The 15,475-nt window shown below is 45.1% G+C and overlaps 1 protein-coding gene across 2 annotated transcripts in view; it reads right to left on the reverse strand.

Annotated features, from left to right (window-relative positions):
* The window catches only part of PGS1 (phosphatidylglycerophosphate synthase 1), a 51,025-nt gene that overhangs the window by 1,440 nt on the left and 34,110 nt on the right, over positions 1-15,475 (reverse strand). For both annotated transcript variants that reach the window (XM_061615863.1, XM_061615864.1), the window contains exons 8-9: positions 7,599-7,747; positions 2,287-2,432 (exon numbers count right to left, since the gene is read on the reverse strand). In XM_061615863.1, the coding sequence (XP_061471847.1) occupies positions 2,313-2,432; positions 7,599-7,747 (269 nt within the window). In that variant the 3' untranslated portion in view covers positions 2,287-2,312. The remainder of the gene's footprint in view (positions 1-2,286; positions 2,433-7,598; positions 7,748-15,475) is intronic.

A 15,475-nucleotide genomic window follows, 5' to 3' on the forward strand; every position in this document is an offset into this window, starting at 1 on the left:
ATCTTAGTAACTAGAAATGGATATTCAGCATCCTTTACAGCTCCTTTCTTCTCCCAATAGCTAGCATAGCCAGCAAAAATGTTATTTTGCAGGTACAGCACCCTTTTCTGGAAGTATAATCTGGATTGCCTGGGTGCAGAATTTTAATTTGTGCTATGATTTCTAAGAAAGAAGCTATCCCAAGGCCAAGGAAGTTCAAGACTTACATTTCCCCGAAGCAAACTAAGGAGCCCTATGAAACTGAACAATAGCCGTGATAAGGAACCCATTCCCATATGGGTTCAACCGGTACAGTTTTCCAAGTGAGAAATGAGCTCACATTCAATTTTACACATAAATGGCAGGTCCTGGTTCACTGCTAGTGAGGACACCTTGAGAAGAAGTGCAAGTTAGGTAAGATTTTTCCTCTCCCAAGATTTAAGAGCCATGAGCATAGTTCTATTGAAGAGGGGTTTTTCCTTTTGTCCCGTCCCCCCCCCCAACTACCAGCTTTACTGATTGGAAACCTTGAGGTTTTCCTCACATGACACTGGGGTTTTACCTTTCCCTCTATTTTTCTTAGACTTTGTTCTTTTAAATACTCCATGTTTGCCTGGAGATGCAGAGCCAGAAAGCTAGTCAGTTATCAGCAGTTGTCTACAGGTATCCAATTAACAAAAAAGGAGACTGCCTATACTCTGTTAAGCAAGGAGTTCAGCTACACTGTTCCTAGCACTTTCACTCGTTGAGTATATAAAGCAAAAGCACAGGCATAAAAAGCAAGGCCACTGTAGTATGCGCTTGCTAACCTCTAGCTATATTAACCCACAAGAAGGAACTCTCACCAGTTATGCACAGTAGTGCAGGATCTATGGAAAATGCAACTGCCTGCCTCTCTAACCTAATCAAGTTGTGATAGGTACATCCTGACTTGGCCTACTTAGAGCTTGGCTGGAAGAAACTCAATGCCTGAAGTATTGCCACTGCTGGTGGTCACATCACCACTCATGAGCATTATTTACGTTGAGGATTAGAACCTTCACTAGATATTCATGTACACACAACTGTCTTTGCATCCCCCAGACCTTGGCACTCACCCTCCACAGCAGGAGATCTCAACGATATACACCCTTAGTGCCCCCGTACTCTAAATCCTCCGCCACCATTACTTAGGGAAACCCCTTTAAAGGGTTTTCTCCTCTAAGCCTTCAAAGGTCAGGTTAGTAGGCTCAGTTCCTAACCTAAATTGCTCCATCCCTGGTCAGTGTGTCTCCCCTCTCTCCTTTTCCTCAGTGATTCCTACCATCTCTGTTATTCTTATATTCAAGGTTAGGTAGGGCTTCAAGAGAGGCACATGGCATTAGCATCGCCCTTCACTGCTCCCACAGTTCCACACCACACAAGGCTCAGCCAACTGTCGACTTCCCAACATTGCCTTTGTCCTGAAGGTTTCTAGATAGTAAGAGGCATCTTATTATCAAAGAGGCAGAGTATGTAGCCCCAAAGAATTAAAAAGCAACTGTCCAAATAATCCCTGGTGTTCATAATTCCGGTGCTATAAATGAACACCTGGTTCACAGCAATCCCCTGGAGAGTTTCCCTCCACTCCTCCAATCTTGGGTTAGTTAAAGCCTGCACTTCTGTTTCTCTTTCTTCCCTTTTTCAGCTCTTCCGTTTACTTGCAGTTTTGAAGCAATGAGCATTTGCACCCTAAAATACAGGTAGCAGAGTACAATACACATTCATCTTGCATCAGTTTATGAACAATGCTGTGCATTTAAATGGCCTCTTCTGTCATCAATACATACAGAAACATTTTGTGGAAAGATTCGCTACTCACTTCAGGGCATTTTAACAAGAGGCAATTTAATGCGCTGAAGTGGGTGTGCTATTTTTTTCTAGAATACACTTTTCCACATTTTGCTAAGAGAAGCAGCAATTTAAGGCACATGTGCAACTGATGTGAAGCACATGTATTTGAGCTGCTTTCTGTTCAAAAGTTCTTGAGAGCCAAAATATTGAGAAAAGCTTCATCCAAGGCACTAGGGAGAACAAGCTACTTACTATATGCATAAGTTTTAACCTTTCCCCATAATAACCTGACAAGCCGATATAAATGAATAAGGTCTCGCAGCAATTTGCAATCAAAATCTAATGCAGGACCCTGGATACCAGGCTTATGCTGTACAGGAAAAGTGCTGCCTTAGAAAGAAAGAGAATTAAAAGAAATCAGCTCATGCTTATTCCCTCTTTATTAAAGTGCTTGCTAGGGAAAGGAGGGTCTAAATATCAACATAGGAAACTCACCCCCAAAAGGTCCAGCCTCTCTTTTTTCAGAAGAAGTTCTTAATCAGTGGTGTCACCATCTTCACCCACAGCTTGACATAGCGACTTGGCTGATCAAAGGTCAAGGCAGACACTGTGTTAGACCGCAAGTAAAGCTGCTCCTGCTCCTACAAAGAAAAAAAAGGGGGGGGCCCTACATGAATTTGAATATTTACTCTCATGAGCAGCAAAAGGTGCCCTCTGCCTTGCATTACTGATTCTTGGCAAGGAATCTACTACCATTGTCTACTTTAACTGGTCTGAATCAAAGCACGTCTGATTGGGATCTGTGTACTTTCATCCCATCACAGATTCCTCTGAAGAGAGCGCACAGATCTGAACTTCAGGTCAGCCTGTTGAAGCTTTCCAAAGTTTGGCATCTCAAATACCAGCTGAGCCAAACCCCAGTAATTACACATACACAGAGCCCAACCCACATATGTATACAAATACACAAAAGAGGAAAGCATTGCAAGATTTGGCCCTACAGTTACTTCTTTTTCCCGTAACACAGCCAAACCCTGAGCTATAATCGTCCAAAAAGGAAGCCTGACTTTAATCTCCAAAGACCAGAGTGTTCATTTTTCTTCAGAAAAAGCTCCTAGGCTGCATTTTAAAATGAATGTGCCATCAAGGTTTCAGTACAGTTCCCAGAAATACTAAGCTCCTTCGAAGTACAAACAATACAGCTTGAGGGGAAAGTGAGTGTCTCTGTTACAATGGACACACACATGGCATTTGAAACAGTGCTTACATCACAAGGATACTTTCTCACCTGCACTAGCAAGATGGGTTACTGCATATGCAGAGTGCTAACACTATTATAGGACTTCAGCCTGACTCCAACCCTGGTGCACCAAGTCTGACACACCTCAGTCCCTCAACTCCCATGTTTTAACCTCCCCTCCCCAAGCCCAGCTGAGCAGATCTAGCCTATGTCTAAAATATGCAGCCTGCATTCTAATTCATTCTTCTCCCTCCATTTCCTGTGCACTGGTTCCCATTAGGGTTTAACAAGGCCTATCTTTTTTAAATTATTATTTAAACAGTGAACCTTAGATTCCATGTCCTTGTGAACAAGGATGTTCTGTGTTCTTGTTCATTAATTCATCTGAAGACTAGTGCACCTGATCCAATGCAACTATCCAAAAACACAGAGTACTTTCTTTGCCGTGGTTGTAATTATGGCTTAAACAAGAATGAGTATAGTCAGAAAGACCCCAGGTGATTGGAACTGGAACTAACCAAAGATCTGCAAAAGTGCTAACTGAGCATTGGGATTGTGCTAATGCGGCTAAGACAATGTGCTATGCACTATACAGGACTCGGCCCTGACACAGTACCTTCTAAGAAGTTTTAACAATCTACATGGGGAGCTGGGAAGAGAAAGAAAGTAATGGACTGGTATACAGAAAGAATATTTTCTAATAAATGATTATCCAGAGACTTCAGAAGTGAGCAGACTGCAAAATACAAAGCATCTCCATCTGGATCCACCAGAGAGACAGGAAAGTATTCACACACATTCACACACACACTTACACAACTATAGGAAACAGGCTGCAATCTAATACACACTTATCTGGGAGTAAGTCCCATTAAACCCAATGGAGCTTACTTCTCAGTAAAAATGTACTGGATTGCAGCCTTAATTGGGTTACTGACAGTTGAGGTAAATGAATGATAAGCAGGACTTCTCTCATAACTAACTCCTACTAACAAGAGTATTGATACTAGCAAGAGTATCAATTTACAATGCAGACTGGAATGGACTGCTTTCTGGAGGACAAGTAACAACAAGAGTTTGTGGACTTGGCTTACAAGGTTGTCATCTGAATTCTTACAGCATTTCCAATAGCTCTCATTTATTTCAGACAATACAACTGATGTTTGCAACCTCATATATGGAGCGAGAAGTGCCAGATGTCCAAGCTGGATTTAGAAAGGGAAGAGGAACCAGAGATTAAAGCGCAAACATACGCTGGATAATGGAACGAACCAAGGAATTTCAGCAGGAAATCACCCTATGCTTTATAGATTACAGCAAAACCTTTGATTGTGTAGATCATGAAAATCTATGGAATTTTTAAAAACGAAATAGGGGTGCCACAGCATCTGATTGTTCTGATGTGCAACCTATATTCTAGACAGGCTACGGAAAGGACAGAATATGGAGAAACCGATTGGTTCCCAATAGGAAAGGATGTGAGACGGGTGCATTTTATCACCCAATTTGTTTAATCTATATGCAGAACATATCACACGGAAAGCGGTATTGGATCAAGCTGGAGATGTGAAAATTGGAGGGAGAAATATCAATAATTTAAGATATGCAGATGATACCATACTGCTAGCAGAAACCGGTACTGATTTGAAATGAATGCTGATGAAAGTTAGAGGAAAGCACAAAAGCAGGACTACAGCTGAACGTCAAGAAGACTAAAGTAATGACAACAGAAGATTTATGTAGCTTTAAAGTTGACAACAAGGACACAACTTTTCAAGGATTATCAATACCTTGGCACAGTCATTAACCAAAATGGAGACAATAGTCAAGAAATCAGAAGAAGGCTAGGACTCGGGAGGGCAACTATGAGAGAACTAGAAAAGTTCCTCAAATGCAAAGATGTATCACTGAACACCAAAGTCAGGATCATTCAGACCATGGTATTCCCAATCTCTCTGTATGGGTGTGAAAGATGGACATTGAAAAAAGTGGATAAGAGAAAAATCAATTCATTTGAAATGTGGTGTTGGAGGAGGGCTTTGCACATACCATGGACTGCAAAAAAGACAAATAATTGGGTGTTAGAACAAATGAAACCAGAACTATCTCTAGAAGCTAGTATGATGAAACTGAGGTTATCATACTTAGGACACATAATGAGAAGACATGATTCACTAGAAAAGACAATAATGCTGGGGAAAACAGAAGGGAGTAGAAAAAAAGGAAGGCCAAACAAGAGATGGATTGATTCCATAAAGGAAGCCACAGACCTGAAGTTACAAGATCTGAACAGGGTGGTTTATGCTATTGAAGGTTGCTGATTCATAGGGTCACCATAAGTCGAAATCGACTTGAAGGCACATAATAACATATATGATACAAAATAGAACAATTTTTTTGAAAAAACAGGACCCAGCCCATGTTCCAGAACAAAAAAAGGAATGATGGGAGAGGCAAGCTCATGTTTCATATCACACAACACTTCAAAAGCAGGCAGGAGGTGGCATGAACTGTTCTCATCAGTTTCCCTTTCCCCAATGCCTGCAGAAGGGGGAAGAGGAGAGGACAATTTGTTCCACTTCTTGCCTTCTCCAAAGTCTTTTTTGCATATGCCAGTCAACTTCCATTTCTTTTGTCTTCCACGAAACGAGCACAAAGGGAGAAAGTTCCCTCCCTTGAGTCCTCTGGCACATAACTCGGAGACGGGGCAACAATGGCTAACTAGTAAGCCACAAGACAGTATTGTGACCCTCTGTATTTAACAGCTGAGTTTATAACGATTTCTGTGGCTTATCATAGATTCATAAAATAGCAGATTTGGAAGGGGCCATCAAGTCCAACCCCCCGCTCAATGCAGGAATCCAAATCAAAGCATTCCTAACAGATGGCTATCTAGCTGCCTCTTGAATGCCTCCAGCGTCAGAGAGCCCACTACCTCTCTAGGTAATTGGTTCCATTGTCTATGGCTCTAACAAAAGTTTTTTCCTGACGTTCAGTCAAAATCTGGCTTCCTGCAACTTCAGCTCATTATTCCATGTCCTGCACTCTGGGACGATCAAGAAGAGATCCCGGCCCTCCTCTGTGTGACAACCTTTCATGTACTTGAAGAGTGCTATCATATCTCCCCTCAGTCTTCTCTTCTCCAGGCTAAACATGCTCAGTTCTTTCAGTCTCTCCTCATAGGACTTCGCTTCCAATTCCCTGATCATCCTTGTTGCCCTCCTCTGAACCTGTTCCAGTTTGTCTGCATCCTTCTTGAAGTGCGGAGACCAGAACTGGACGCAGTACTCAAGATGAGGCCTAACCAGTGCTGAATAGAGGGGAACTAATACTTAATGCAATTTGGAAACTATACTTCTGTTAATGCAGCCTAATATAGTATTTGCGTTGTTTGCAGCCACATCACACTGTTGGCTCATACTCAGCTTGTGATCAACAACAATTCCAAGATCCTTCTCACATATTGTATTGCTGAGCCAAGTATCCCCCATCGTATAAACTGGCATTTGGTTTCTTTTTCCTAAGTGTAGAACTTTGCATTTATCCCTGTTGAATTTCATTCTGTTGTTTTCAGCCCAATGCTCCAGCCTATCAAGGTCCCTTTGAATTTTGTTTCTGTCTTCCATGGTATTAGCTGTGCCCTCCAATTTTGTATCATCTGCAAATTTGACTGCTACAAAGAATCAATACTCTCACATTTTAGTCAACACTAAGACTTTATGTCAGGAGGAGGGAACCTTTTTCAACCCAAAGGCCACTTTCCGTTCTGGGCAACCTTCTGGGGCCAGAGGCAAAAAGTGAACAGAGCAACAAACGTACATCTACCTTTGTACTGTAGGCTGGTTTCTATGCATGGACACACACACCCTCTTTATTCTCCATCCAAAGGCATTATCAGAGTTCAAGGGCACATTCCAGCCAGGCAAAAACACCTGGGGTGTGAAATAAGGGCCAGTGAGGGGCGTGGCCTGAGGAGAGTTCCGAAGGGCCACACAGAAGATTGGAGGGTCGCATCTGGCCCCAGGCCTTTGGTTCCCCACCCCTGATTTATGTGGACTTTCGATTCTAATTTCCTTGTTGAAGATACAACTTTTTCCCCCTGATTTGTGGGCAAGAAGAAAGCCCCAAAGCAGCTAACAGTTTTACCTCTTTCTATTCCTCAGCCACGTGGATTACCTAAACATTGGGAGCTACTGGGACTGTCTTTAGGAAAAGAATGGGCTGCTATACTCCTCATATGTCATTCCTTATATGGGGACAGCCATCAAGTCAGAGGAAGAAGTTATATGCTATGCATATAGCCAGAGTAGCTGCACTTCCAGCTTTTCCCACATACTCTTCATCCCCCAGGACCAGCCAGTTCTTGTTAACCCAGATCCATTCTGGACCATTTGAGCTATACCGTACATCATAACTGGATCTCAGGTGGCACCTCATGCACACTCTCTTTGGAGAGTTCTGAAGTACTGCAGTTTTATAGCAAACTTTTCCTCCCTCACCTCCCCAATTCCCTCAACCCCATTATGAAGCACAGCGCTTGTGAGACCTCAGCCCATGGACTACACACCTGATGGAACTGCTGTTGCAGGGCTTTGTTTTCTGTCACTATTGCAACCTGTGCTTCAAGGTCCCGATGAACAGATCTGTACCCAAAATTAGGAGAGCCAATCAGAGTTAAGCAGGGTAGACTGCTTCCTGCCAGGTACAACCACAGGCCTGCAGGGAAACATGGGAAGAAAGGAAACGTGGCAGACGAAGGAAGTGATCGTGGAAGCTGTTATGAGCCTCAAACAATAGTTTGTCATGGAAGGGAAAAGCAACAAAACATACCAAATATTTTGTTCCATTTACTGGCAGTGTAAACAGGTCAGAGCACTAAGTAAGCAACCAGGAAACAGGGATGCTTCCTTGTAGATAGTGTCATACAACTTACAGGGAAAGGCACAGATGTCAACAGAGTACCTGGCTGCAGTTTTGGAGACTTAAACCTTTCTCAGCTTGTACAATACAATCTCTGCATGATGGGATGATGCAGACCATGATCTGCATTCCGTAACAACACACACTCCACACCCCGTAGAGTTCCATTAATTCTTCTAACATGACGCTGATCATAATTAAAATTAATGTAGTTCCCAGGATCTTAACCAAGGAAAGAACATAATCCCTCAAGATCAGCACTTATGCCCAGAATGACATACTGTAGATGAGCTGAAAGTGATCATATCAGAGCAACTGCTGCTATGAGAAAAAAGTTTCTCCTTCAGAAGCTATATCTGTATATCAACAAAAAGAAATAGAAAAGCAGCAGCTCTCACTTTTTCTCACACACCTCAAAATTCCTGCCCATTTAGGACAAAACCAAACAGGGCTAATAGTACATTCATACCCAAGGCAACAACACCTGTCTGCCAAGTTGGTCCCACCCACTCATCTGGAGCAAAGGGCCAACCCAGTGAGAATCACAGGATGCACCAGTATTTCTAATATTGCATTATTTTTGCATGTCAGTTTCTTCAGGGCAATGGCAGCACCCACATTTGCAGAGCAGTTCACACTGGAAAAAACACATGCTAGCTCAAAGGAAACTCTTCCCATCACTATGGAATGGTGCATCGATTCCAGCAGCCATTTATTGAAGCAAATGTAGCTCCATACTTCTTGCTGCTATCATGTCAAATACATAAGATATCCTGTTCATTATTCCGAGGCTCCTGCCACACCTGGAAAATGATGCAAAATTCCCCTTCATTACACATAAACTGCAAATGAGCAAGACTACATCTTCACACAAGAAGCAAGCACTAAGACAGTTGATAGTGGATTTGCAACTAGCAAGGCAGTACATTCACTGGGAATAAATTATATCAGGAGTGGAGTGTTTGTTCTGTTTCAAGGGTCACAAGAAATACATCATGAAAAAGAGGCAACAAGCTAACAAAGACATGCAAGACAGGTCATCTGCAATAACTGGCCTAGTATAAAGATATATTGGATATCCTGCCCTCTTACCGTACCACTTGTGCAGCTGCAAGCTAATGAATCCATCTTGAAGTTATTTTGCTGGTTTTGCACTAATATACATTGGTTCTGACTGTGCAGAATGCAGAATATAAGTGTGCCACATACACTTATTGATTACAAGGGACACTCCCTTCCACTCCCCACAAACCTGGGCCAGGAGGCATAAAGGCCCAGCTGCCCTTGGAGATCCCCTTGGGGAGTCCCAAGGGCGAGGGCGCTACCCCCCTTCTATTACTTTTTCTTGTTTTTTTTAAATTTGTTTCCTGTTAAACCAGTCTAGAGGAGACTGGTGGTGGGGAGGGCGTGTGGTGCATGTGTAGTTCCTACACAGGGTGGCAGCCTGTGCAGTGCACTGAATGATAGGAGAAAGTCGCCAGATGCCTTCAGAGTGAGAGTCTGTAACTGGCAGAAGGCTGGCCCTCCCTGGGTGTGAGACAGGAGGGGGAGTAGATGGGCCCTGTGTGAAAAAGTCTGAATGGGTGTGACTGTTCCCAATCCTCGCAGAGGCCTACTGGGATAATTCGCTCCAGCAGGCTTTGTTGGTGGGCTTGTGTTGGGCCCATATTAGGTGTTTAGGAGGAGTCTTAGTGCGGAGGAAGATGGGTGATGCCACCCCAATTTCACTGATTACAGGCAGAGGGAAATATAGCCATGGGGATGTGGTGAATTGCCACAGAAGGCGAAGGCAAGGCTATCTGCACCTTGTTCCTTGCTGCCACTCCTCTCATGGATGGGTTCCTCGTTGCACATCTACTCTGCCCACTGGCCTGTGTGTGTTGTTGTTTAAAGCCAGATTGGTACACAATAAGACCACTCTCATCCATGACTTGATTGTGAATGAGGGTGCCAATTTGGTGTGCATTACTGAGACCTGGGTGGGTGAGCTGGGAGGAGTTGATCTGACTCAACTTTGCCCACCTGGATACTAGCTGCAGCACCAGCACAGTGTGCAAAGGAGGAGTTGCTGTGGTCTACAGAACTTCCACCTCTGTCACCAGGAAACCACTCTGACTTGCAGCTGGCTGTGAGGGCCTGCACCTGGTGTTGGGCCGAGGAGACAGTAAACTAGGGCTGCTACTGGTGTACCGTCCACCCTGCTGCCCAGCAGCTTCTCTGACTGAGCTGGTGGAGGTCATCTCGGCTGTGGCGTTGGAGGAGCCCAGAACAATAGTGCTGGGTGATTTCAATGTCCATGCTGAGGCTACCTCTAGTGTTCCGGCTCGGGACTTTGTGGCCTCCATGATGACCATGGGGCTGTCTCAAGTTGTTACTGGCCCAACGCATAGGGCAGGGCACACCCTCGACTTGGTTTTTGCTCCAGATGGAGGAAGGGGTGGTATGGAGATAGGGGTGTGTGTATGTCACCCCATTGTCATGGTCAGATCACTTCCTGGTGAAGTTTAGACTTATGGCTCCGATCCTGCCCTGCGGAAAGGGGGGGGGGAAATTAAGATGGTCTGCCCCCGGAGCCTAATGGAATCCACTGGATTCCTGAATGCCCTGGGGGACTTCCCAGTAGATAGAGCAGGTGACCCTGTTGAAGCCCTTGTCACATTGTGGAACAGCGAGGCACGTCGGGCTCTCGACACGGTTGCCCCCGAGCACCCTCTCCGGCACTGTGGAGCCCAGCTTGCACCTTGGTACACTAGTGAACTAAGGGCAATGAAACAGGCTGGACGACGGCTAGAGTGCAAGTGGCAAAAGACGTGCTGTGAGGCTCATCGGGCATGAGTACAACATCATAACTGTGCCTACTGTGTGGTGGTGAGGGTGGCGAAGAAGGCCCACTTCTCTGCCTCCATCACATCCTCAAGTAGCCATCCAGTGGAGCTTTTCTGTATTATCAGGGGTCTGTTGACATCAACTCCAGGAAATGGAGTCTTAGACCCTTCGGAGGCCCACTGTGAATTGTTTGCAAGGCACTTTGAGGGTAAAGTTGCTTGCCTCCATAGCAGTCTTGATGCCCCATCCACATCTACTGTAGTCCCCAATGAGGTGTCCAGTGCAACATCTGCTGCAACTTCTTGGGAACAGTTTCAGTTGATGCGGCCTGATGACGTGGACAAGGTGCTTGCAATGATGTGTCCAGCAATGTGTCCTCTCGACCCTTGCCCTTCTCGGCTTATTAAAGCTTGCCGATATGATATGATAGCACTCTTCAAGTACATGAAAGGTTGTCACATAGAGGAGGGCCAGGATCTCTTCTCGATCATCCCAGAGTGCAGGACACGGAATAATGGGCTGAAGTTGCAGGAAGCCAGATTTCGACTGGACATCAGGAAAACCTTCCTGTTAGAGACAATGGAACCAATTACCTAGAGACGTAGTGGGCTCTCTGACACTGGAGGCATTCAAGAGGCAGCTGGACAGCATCTGTCGGGAATGCTTTGATTTGGATTCCTGCATTGAGCAGGGGGTTGGACTCGATGGCCTTATAGGCCCCTTCCAACTCTACTATTCTATGATTCTATGAGGGGGTCTGACCAAGAGGATCCAAGGTGTGGTCAACGCATCATTGCGGGAGGCAGTGGTTCCAGCCGCCTTGAAAGAGGCGGTGATCCGACCACTCCTGAAAAAGCCCACCCTGGACCCATTGGTTTGTGACAACTACCAAACGGTTGTAAATACCCCTTTCCTAGGGAAGGTGATTGAGAGGGTTGTGGCGCAGCAACTGCAAGTACTCTTGGATGAAACAGATTATCTTGATCCATCCCAGTCTGGGTTCAGGCCTGGGACTGAATCGGCCTTGGCTGCCCTGATGGATGACCTTTATCTGGAGAAGGACAGGGGGAGTGCGACCCTGTTATTCTTACTTGATCTCTCAGCGGCTTTTGATGCCATTGACCATGGTATCCTTCTGGACTGACTTGGTGAGATGGGTATTGGAGGCACTGTTTTACAGTGGTTCCGATCCTATCTCCAGGGTAGCTTGCAGACAATAGCATTGGGTGACTGTCTTTTGGCCCCCTGGCAGCTGTGCTGTGGGGTGCCGCAGGGTACCATCTTGTCCTCCATGCTGTTTAACATCTATATGGGAGCAGTCATCAGGAGCTTTGGGGCTTGGTGTCAGCAGTATGCTGATGATACCTAGCTCTGTTTCTCCATAACATCTGAATTGGGAGAGGCCGTGCAAGCCCTGGACCGCTGCCTGGACTCAGTGTTGGGCTGGATGAGGGCCAATACACTGAGTCTGAATCCAAGCAAGACTGAGGCACTGTGGGTTGCTGGTTCCCGAGTTCAGATAATTGGTCAGTTGCCTGCTTTGGACAGGGTCGTACTCCCTCTGAAAGAGCAGGTTCGTAGCCTGGGGGTGCTCCTGGATCCATCTTTGTTGCTAGAGGCCCAGGTGACCTCCATGGCTAGGAGTGCCTTTCACCAGCTTTGGCTGGTGAGACAGCTGCGGCCGTTTCTGGACCGGCATAGCCTGACCACTGTTGTCCACGCACTGGTAACCTCCAGGCTGGATTACTGTAATGTGCTCTATGTGGGGCTGCCCTTGAGGTTGGTCCGGAAGCTGCAGCTGGTGCAAAATGCGGCTGGGAGACTGCTCACTGGGGCAGGATATCACCAACATGTCACCCCGCTACTGAAAGAATTGCACCGGCTGCCCACTTGCTACCGGGCCAAGTTCAAGGTTCTAGTTTTGGTGTACAAAGCCCTATACAGCTCAGGACCAGGATACCTAAAAGACCGTCTTATCCCTTACATACCCAGTCTATCACTGCGCTCTGCAGGTGAGGGTCTCCTGCAGATACCATCTTATCAGGAGGTTCGTTCTGCACAATATAGGAAACGGACCTTTAGTGTGGCAGCACCGACCCTGTGGAATTCCCTCCCTTTGAATATTAGGCAGGCGCCATCTCTGCTATCTTTTCGGTGCCTTTTGAAGACTTTCCTCTTCCAACAAGCCTTTTAAGTTGAGACCTATCCCAGTCCGCATCTGTGTCAGAATTGTTTAATATGTCTTTTAATAATGTTTTAACCCTTTTTTAAAGTTTTTTTTTAATGTTTTTAACGCTGTTTTGTTTTAATGTATTTTAAGATCTGTTTTTATGATGTTTTAAAGTGTTTTAGTGCTCTGTTTTCCGCCCTTGGCTCCTGCTGGGAGGAAGGGCGGGATACAAATTAAATAAATAATAATAATAATAAATAATAACAAAGAAACCTACCAACCAAAATCTTCACAGAGATTTTTGCTAGGTCAGGTGTCCTCCTGATGCTCAGACTGGAGCCACAATGTGGAAGACAGAATAGGGAGGACATATCGTAGTCACTGGAACTTACCAGCAAGAGGAAGAGCAGATCCCACCCTCCATCAAACACCTGCCTCTTAATGATTCCTCTCTCACTGGAGTCTAGCTTAGGAGAAGAAAGCTAAAGGACAGGATCACCCTCAAACAGTCCAAGCCCCGGCAGTTCCTGCTCTAACACAAAAATTATACTGCACCATGAGACGAAGCTACTTGCTGCCCACACCGTAAGATCTAGCTGAGAGGCCTTCCTCTGCATCCAGGCAAGAGCAAGTGGCAGATCAGTTGAAAATAACAGGTATTTTAATTACCTGCCACGTTTCTTCTTCCACCTGTTTGGTATTTAAACACTTTAATTATGTTGCTGATTGCTTTACTGTTCTTTGAATGTTGTTAGCCACAGTTACTCTGGTAACTGGAAAATGGGATATAAACTATCCTAATAAGTTCATCCACTAAAGGGAGAACCTTGCCCCAAGCAACAATTTCTGTACACAAACTACCAACACTGCACACATGCTACATACAGAAACTAGCTTACCCCTAAGATGCAAGGCTTTCCAGTTAAAAATAGTGAGTACTTCCTAGAGCTGACTTGAGGCAGAAACTAGCAAGTTCCTTGCCTGTTTCTAGAATTCCAGCCTCCACCCAGGCAGTTGCCCCCATACTGCTTGGGTTCAGTGCGCCAGCTCAAGAGGGGAACACACCTCTTGCTGCATTACTTTTAATTTCTTGTCTTCCCCTCCACTCCCCCCACCAAAAATATCAAAAAGAAGTTTCTCCAAACCACTGTTATTGAAAAGTCCTACAAAAAACCGACAGCCCTCTTTAAATCCCTGAGAAGTTATTGATGTAGTAATAACTGATGGTGCGAAATCTAAAGGTTCACACCTTTCGTGAGGCAAAATCCTAACAGATGAGCCTATAAAATTCAGATTTAGGATCAACCAACCAAACATACAGGCAGAGGCTAACAGCAGGTGGGACCAGAGTTCACCATTGCCAAATGTGCCTGCAAAGTCAAGGCTACAGGTATTCATTCCTAAGGCATCTAGTAAGCATTAAATATGTTGCTAATTCTCTAGAGCAGGAGTTCTTAAACCTTCTACCCCCAGGGCTCACTTGAGATAGCTGAACATTACTGAGGCCACCAGTCACAAAATGGTGGTAGATGGAAGCAGAGTTTCTCCTCATCAGCTGGCAATTACTGACATCATTTTCTACCGATATATAATCCAGCTTTGGGAATTGCTTAATTCTTTGCCACCACATTTTACTTGTGGCAAGGAGTTCCATGGCTGAGCTTCCCACAAGCTAAGTACAGCCATTCACTCTGGAGGTATTGTGACAGCCTCCCCATTTTAGGCAGAATTTGCTGATCAGAGACTATTAGAGAAGGCTTTTTCCCCTTCCCACCTTCACATGCCTCTCTGTCTCCTGTAATTTGTTATCTCGTGCTCCTTTACACTCAAGTTTCACCTTATTCCCTCCCCTCACCCCTTTCAAATTCACTTCTTCCTATAACAGCTTTCCTCTCTTATCCCTTTCCTTTCCATTCACATTTTTACTTTTATTATTTTTATTTTTATGATTATAACTACTACTCTTGCTTTCAAATTTCCTTCAACATCTCCTCTTCCCCTTTCCCCTCAGAGGAAGGAGACCCTCCTTCCTCCCTCCCTCCCTTCCCTCCTCAGAGAACTCTGAGAAGTCTCCCAGCCACCTTTCCTAAGCCTGCTAGGAGTTGCTGTTCATGGCATTGGTCCAACCAATAAAAATACGGCTAGGCTGTAGGGCAGGCAAGTGAAGAGGCCCTGAGCAACCTGTGGCAAAAGTTTATCTAGCATAGCTGAGCAAATAATTTCCCCCATTCTTTAGCAATCTTGTGCATACAAATTAACTGCCTTCAGTGATGGCCTTCATTTTCCAAGCTGCTATGTCCATCTTTGAACTTGTACAATAGCACCTATTCTGCACCCCTCTGCTAGACGCTTGTCAGCTCTTCACTGAGACAGCAGTGTCGGTCGGGGTGCAGGCAGGGCTGGAGATTCCTTGGTAATTGCCAGGCCGTAAGTCCTCAGCCGGCAGTTTGGCTATAAATCTGCCAGGCTAGCAAGGAGGAAGGAAGATAAGGGCAGAGGCCGTTCAAAGCTTACGTGCCAAGCCACAA

The sequence above is a fragment of the Rhineura floridana genome, chromosome 3 (genome assembly GCF_030035675.1).
Source record: "Rhineura floridana isolate rRhiFlo1 chromosome 3, rRhiFlo1.hap2, whole genome shotgun sequence".
Taxonomy (NCBI): Eukaryota; Metazoa; Chordata; class Lepidosauria; order Squamata; family Rhineuridae; genus Rhineura; species Rhineura floridana.